The 6,653-nt window shown below is 52.3% G+C and overlaps 1 protein-coding gene across 1 annotated transcript in view; it reads left to right on the forward strand.

Moving 5' to 3' along the window:
- Positions 1-6,421, forward strand: part of KIRREL1 (kirre like nephrin family adhesion molecule 1) — a 109,179-nt gene extending 102,758 nt beyond the window's left edge. Inside the window, exon 15 of the mRNA XM_061606126.1 lies at positions 439-6,421. Coding sequence (XP_061462110.1) covers positions 439-903 — 465 coding nt within the window. The 3' untranslated portion in view covers positions 904-6,421. The remainder of the gene's footprint in view (positions 1-438) is intronic.
- Positions 6,422-6,653: the final 232 nt, after the last annotated feature.

Here is a 6,653-nt window from a genome sequence, read left to right on the forward strand (position 1 = left end):
AGGGATCTGGGCAACAGGAACCAACAGAAAAGTCTCAGCAGTTCATTTCTGCATTCAGTGGCTAGTGGGCTCTGCTGCCATCTTGAATCTTTTTTGAGCCAGTCGCAAAGAATGCCTGGCAACGGCGTCCTCTGCTGCCAGGCTCATTCTATGCATATGCCCAATTACTATTTATCTTGCTTATATTCTGTTGTGCCACTGAGGACATCAAAGCAGCGTTCCTGGTTCCTTGCCACCCCAGCTCCATTTTATCCTCACAACAACCCTGTGATGTAGGACAGGTAGAGAGAGAGAGACCGAGGGGAGCTGGGCCAAGGTCACCCAGTGAAAACTTCCTCTCCAAGTAGGGATTTGAACCAGGGTCTCCTTGGTGCCACTACACCGCACCACCTCTCTGTTTGTTCCTGCTCCACTCTTCTCTTTCTCCCTAACTTTCAGGATCCGACGAATGGCTACTACAATGTCCGTGCCCACGAAGACCGCCCCTCTTCCCGCACGGTGCTCTACACCGACTACCGCAACCCTGGGCCAGCCCGCTACGACACCCGCCCGTCTTCCCGCCTCTCCCACTCCAGCGGCTATGCCCAGCTCAGCACCTACAGCCGAGGCCCCGCCTCCGAGTACAGCGGCGACCCGGTCCCTGGGCCCACTCCGGGCACTGCCGCAGCCGACACGGCCAGCCAGCTCTCCTATGAGAACTATGGCGGGCACACGGCATTCCCGCCCAGTGCCGGCTATGCCACTTACCGCCTGGGCTACACTCAGCCCCCACCGCCTGCCCTGGACAGAGCGGCCTATGATGCCTACGATCCCCTGGGGAAATACACCACTGCAACCCGCTTTTCGTACACCTCCCCAGACTACGGGCAACGGTTCCAGCAACGAATGCAGACTCACGTCTGAACTGAGCGTTGGGCATTGACCGGGGATGGTGGGGTGCAGGTACCTCATGACTGTCCCCTGATATTCAGGGGCTTTCCCCCCCCCGTAACCTCCCCTTTGCCCACCTGCAGGCTGGACTCGCAGACGGCGCTCCGCGGCACCAAACTCCCCCCTCAGGCGAGGACGGTCCTTGCATGGTCTGTTCTTTGGACAGAACGTGGTCTCTTCTTTTGAATTCCTGAGCTTCCTTTTACCAGATTTTTTTTTTAAAAAAAATTCATTCTGACACCCTTGCATGAAGCATTGCTGTAATGGGGTCCCCCTTTCCACTAACCCCTTGAGGGTGGCCATCCGAGTTGTGGGGGGCACAAGGGTATGCCATTTTGCAGCAGGGGCGCTGTGGGGCTGGACCTTATCTCTGCCCAGCCGAGATTCTGCCTCTTCCACCTCATTCTGTCCTGTTGCGGCTCCTCTCCGGGGCCTGAGGGGCAGTGCCTCGGCCTAGCATTGGCCACCAGCATGGAGGCGGAGAAAGCTGAAAACATCCAGATATGCTTAAGGGCAGGGGAGAGGGTTGATTGTATCCTGAGCAAAGGTCTGAGGGGAAGCAGGGAGCCGTGTCCCAGTCGCAGGGTGGGCTTCATGGGCACCAATGGTAGTGATGGGTGTATGACAGAGAGCAACTCAATTCTTGTTATCATGGGGACTAGGGCCTTGAGTTGGTTATCGAGTTTTTTTTTTTGGTGCAACAACACCACGTCCTTAAAATGCTCAGAATGGCAATGGCCAACTGCCGTCTTTGTTTCCTGTCAACTGCTTGAAGCCTCCAAACTGGCCGCTGTACACAGCAAACATTTCCACGCTGACCCCCCCCACCTGCAGGAGCCGCCGCTGTTCAGCTTAGCCCCGCCTCCCTTTTGGTGCAAGCCCATCGAGGTGACAGGGCAGGCATTAGCGTTTTGGCCCCCAAAACATAAAAGGCCCCCCTCCCCCCCCAGCCAAGTTCCTGCCAACCTCGAGGCCGTGACTGGGCACCTTGCAGAATTTGGTATGAAAAAAGCCCATCCAAGGTTCTGTGTGTTTGCCCTCCTCACACCCCAAACCACCAAACTTTCTCCCAAATTCAGAAGGACAGGATAAATTGTGAAGAGTAAGAGGCTGGATCAAGCTGCATTGCCATCAATTGTTTAATCTGCTTCCCAGATATATTTTTTATCCTCCAGCATGAGGAGAGTCTAAGTGGTGGAGAGGGTTAAAAGAGAAGTGGCCGGGGAGGGGGGGTCAAGAAGGACCCTTGGATCCTACCTTTGTGACTGTCGGAAGTCCTGCTCAGGCCCCATCTGGCTTCCAAGACTGTTTAGACCTGCCCATGTGTTCTCTCGAGCCTGTGATCCTAGCCATCAGGGCTAGAAACTTAAAGGGAATTTTGAAAACAAAAGAGATGGAACACAAGCAGCGATTCTCAGGATGCCTAAATCTGCAGGCTGCGGAAGCCCAATACAGAATATCTCTTCCCACTCTCATCCCTGCTAGTACAGAACAGATCCCTGGATCATTCCATGCCTCCGATGTCAGCGGTAAAAGCACCTTGGACAGCTCTTTCAACGTTTGGATTAAAACCCAGAGCAGATAGCCACAGTTAGGCAGTCCTTTCTCCCTCGCACCCGGAGCGGAGGTGGTGTTGGTGTCTGTGTGGAGGCCTTTCAGGGGGCAATCCTATTCCATGGCTGGGCGGGGGGAGGCCAAGGTAAGCGAAGAGGCAGCTCGGATGTCCCCGCTAGAAATTGCAGTCTCTTTTCAACCTTCCCCAGACATAGCAGAAGCCTCCCTCCTGCCCCAGCCTCCATGGTGAATTTGGCCCTCCTCACTTCATGCATTCCAGAAATAAAAGGGGAAAGGAGAGGGGGATTAGAGAGAGGGGCTCCCTCTTTTTTCCTCCAAATCCTTTCCGTCCCAAGGATGGTCCCGCCAAGGTAGTGGCCTCCCCTTTCGTCAGTCCGTCCCTTGACCGCCAATCTTTTGCACTTTGAATGCATACGGTTGGGTTAAAGTTATTTGTGTGTTTTTTTCTTTTGAAATGTGTTTTATATATATATATATATATTTGTATATTCCACCCCCCCCGCAACCACCCTGTTGTTTTGTCTTTCCTCCCTCGCCAAGGACCAGTCAGAAGCCCACCTTTCCCCTCCACTTCCTGTGCCTTAAAACTCTCAGCTTCTGAGAACAGCCCATGCCAACTTGGCACCCTCCAGGTGATGTTCTGGCTCCCATCAGCCCCAAGCCAGTATGGCCGTATGATGATGCCAGGGCTGATGGGGGTTGTAGTCCCCCAAAAACATCACCTGGAGGGCGCCAGGTTTGTAGTGGGCTGGCTGAGAGCGCTGAGCAGAGCCGCCACCGGTGGAGTTCAGGTGCGGGGAGGAGAAGGTTGACAGGTGGCTGGAGATCTGATGAAAGACAGGGCAGGGGTGGTTTTGAAGGAAGGGGAGAGGTTGGGTTTCTAATGTGCATCTGTCCCTTTCCAAATACCCCACAATTTTGCCCTTGTTTCTTCCCCTCTCCCCTCCCCAAAATTCATCTGGTCCCCTTCTTGGCACAGTTCATATCTCAGGGCTATCGGATGCACAGCTGGACTCCCCATGTACCTGAAAAGTAAGGCCCTTTTGCCCTGCTCTGCAATGCAGGCTCCATTTCTGGTTGCAAGCCCTAAACCGAACGTTTGTGGGAGCTGCCCTCTGCACGTGCCCTTGGAGCCACTGGGTAGTCATGGTGCCATCTTGTGGTTGCTTCAGGCAACTTTAACCACTTTTTGTTGCTGGCTGGGGCCCGGTCAGAGAAAGGAAGTGGGGGCATGTTGGTGCTATTTGCCTGCAAAGTTCTAGTCCCTGCTGTTGTATTTGAGGCGTCTACTTTTACTCCTTGGAGAAAGGCTGGGAGGCAGCCTCGGGTCTCCCATCAGTGTATCTTTCCAGAGTTCATTAGGCCACTTTTTCAAGAGGTATTTTTAATATTTTATCTTTTTTTTTGGTGAAGGACAGGAACTCACTGACGCCACAGTGAGGAGCACCCCTTTAATTAGTACTGCTATCCTTGGTCATTAAGAAAGTGATGGATATTGACCACCAACCTATTTTTTGCTCCAGGGAAAGCTCAGGTTGACTGCAAAAACAAAACAGAGATACTTGGAGCGGTGTGGAGGACGTGTCTCTTTCGAAATCCTTTTCCTCTCTCACTTTAGGATCACTGGTTGTGTGTAGCCATTGTTGGCCAGGCTCAGTGTAGGCCCATGGAAGTTAGTAGACACGGCTCACTTTAGGCCCATTCATTTCAGTGTGATTAGTCTGGTTACGACTTATTTGGGTGCACGCCATGCACACCACTTCCCTTGCAGCTCTTCCTCTCTCAAGTACTTTAGGATCCCGAATTTCCCCAAGTGTTACGACAAGGCAGTTCGCAAGGGTGGTGTCACGAGGCTGTGTTTCCTTGGGGTGGGTGAGGGGGAGAAAGTGCATTGGGGAGAGCTTTTGTGGCAAGCTTGTAAGTATCTGTCATTTTGCAAACATTCTAGGTGTAGGACATTGCCTGCTATGTGTAGCAGCGGAGATCCACCTCTCCCAGCCGCTCCTCTCCCGGTGACATCCCCGGGATTGGGCCCACGACCTTCTGCACGCAAAACACAGGCTCTACTCCCGAGGTGCTGCAGGTACGAAGCAAGTAGGTAGCAGGAATCCTAAAGCAGCATCCCCTTCCCCGCAAAAAGCAACAGGTCATTCTTGCAGACCACTCAGGCTGACATTTTGCCCGCTGGTTCCAATATTCCCCCCAAAATGTTCCCTGTTCTCTCCTCCCCAACACAGACACCAGGCTTAAGACCAGGGAGACCTTTGGCCCTCCAGATGTTGCCGAACTGTGACTCCCATTGTCCCTGCCTATTGGCTCTCCTTGCAGGGGCTGATGGGAGTTCAGGAGCATCCAGAAGGCCAAAGGTGCCCCGCACCTGTTTAAGAACAAACCTATTTCAGTCCTGGGTGCAAAATCCTTCACTGGCCTCAGCCATCCATTAATGACCATTCATTGACCCTGGCCAAGCGAAGCTGTTGTGCTCAGGTCCTGCTTGTGGGCTTCCCTTTGTGGCGGCATCTGGTTGGCTGCTTTTAGAACAGGATGCCGGACTAGGCGGGCTCATCTGAGGTTCTGAAGCAGCACCCATATCTGCATTGTCCAATTTATACCCACCTAATTATGTTGTTGCTTGCTGGTAGGTACGGGCGACTGCGTTGGTGCAAGACCCAGTTTTGAGATTTGGTGTGGGCCTGTTATCCTGCCTACCTTGAACCAAAAGACCAACCCTGTTCCCCCAACCCTCATGCTCAGATCAGGCTGCCCCTTGCACAGTCCCAATAATGGCAGGATGGAAAACGCCATTCAAGGAACGGCCACACTTCCGTAGCTGTCCCGGAAGCACACAGACTCTGGTTGCGAGCCTTTCACCACATCTCTGGGCATCAGGCCCACTGAGCTCATTGGGTCTTATTTCTGAGTAAACCCATAGAGGATTGTGCCAGCTGAGAAGGGCTAGACAATACTGAATAAAAAGAGACTCTCTATGCACAAGGTGGAAGCAGGCCGTAGGCCTGTCAGTGGTGCTCTGCAATCTTGGATTGGGTCCAAGCAGCCTTGCTTTGCTCCCATGGTGGTTTTCTCTTTGCACTGAATCCCGTGTAAACTTTGCAAGCGATAAACCAGCTTGTGGACTATTTGGCTTCAATGGGACTTAAGTTCAATGAGCTTAGGTCAAATCCACACTGTACATTTAAGGCACCTGGGCTCCCCTCAGATAATCCTGGGAATTGTAGTTCACCCCTCATAGAGCTATAATTCCTGGCATTCTTTTGGGGAAGCCAAACCATGTGGCTCTCATCTGGAGCCAATCCAACGACTGATTCTTTTGGCAGTATATTGGGAAGCGGGGTGGGTGGGTTGTTTGTAATGTATTGGGGCAGGTTCTCCATCTGAGCAAAACCCGAGCCCTGCGAATGCTTCACAGCCGACGAGGGTGACACTGAGGCTGTAGATCTATCCACGGAGTTCGTGCCCTGGGGCGGAGGCGCAAGCTCCAGAGCACATGAGGTTTGGGGGGCTGTGCTTCTTGGACTGCCCAAGCACATAGGACCCTTGACACAGTCGTCAGTCCAGGAATTCAGCAATAAATATTCCAAAGCCTTGGAGCGGAGATGTGCTCTAAGGTCAGAGCCCCCACCGCCAGGCTTCAATCCTCATGGGACCCCTCCCCCCCTGCACCCCAGGCTGCATATGGGTACTCAGGGGGCAGATGTTGGAGGGGAGGAGCTACTACTTCTCCTCCCCAGTTCATTTCTGTGTTAATTCCACCCCCGCTGGAGACTTATATCTGTGAATCTTCCTCACTTCCTCTCCCCTCAACTTTCTTTTTTTTTAAATTTGGGTTTTTCCTCATTCTTTAAAAAAAATATTATGTACTATATTTTTAGTCTTAAACACAATATATTATATATATTTAATTTTTTATATATATAAAGCTAAATGTAAAAAAAAACTGCAACAAAGGACCCTTGTTTTTATTTCGATACAGGTGAAGGGATGGGGGGGGCGTGGATGTTGAGCAGGTGGGAATTCGTGCCTTGGGTTTTCAGCCTGGGATCCGGAATAGAGTCTTCAGCCCAGCCAAGGTTTTCCTATCTGTTGCAGGGCTCCCCTCGCCCCCAGTGCTCAGGTTCCAAAGTCAACCG

This window comes from Rhineura floridana, chromosome 22 (assembly GCF_030035675.1).
Source record: "Rhineura floridana isolate rRhiFlo1 chromosome 22, rRhiFlo1.hap2, whole genome shotgun sequence".
Taxonomy (NCBI): domain Eukaryota; kingdom Metazoa; phylum Chordata; class Lepidosauria; order Squamata; family Rhineuridae; genus Rhineura; species Rhineura floridana.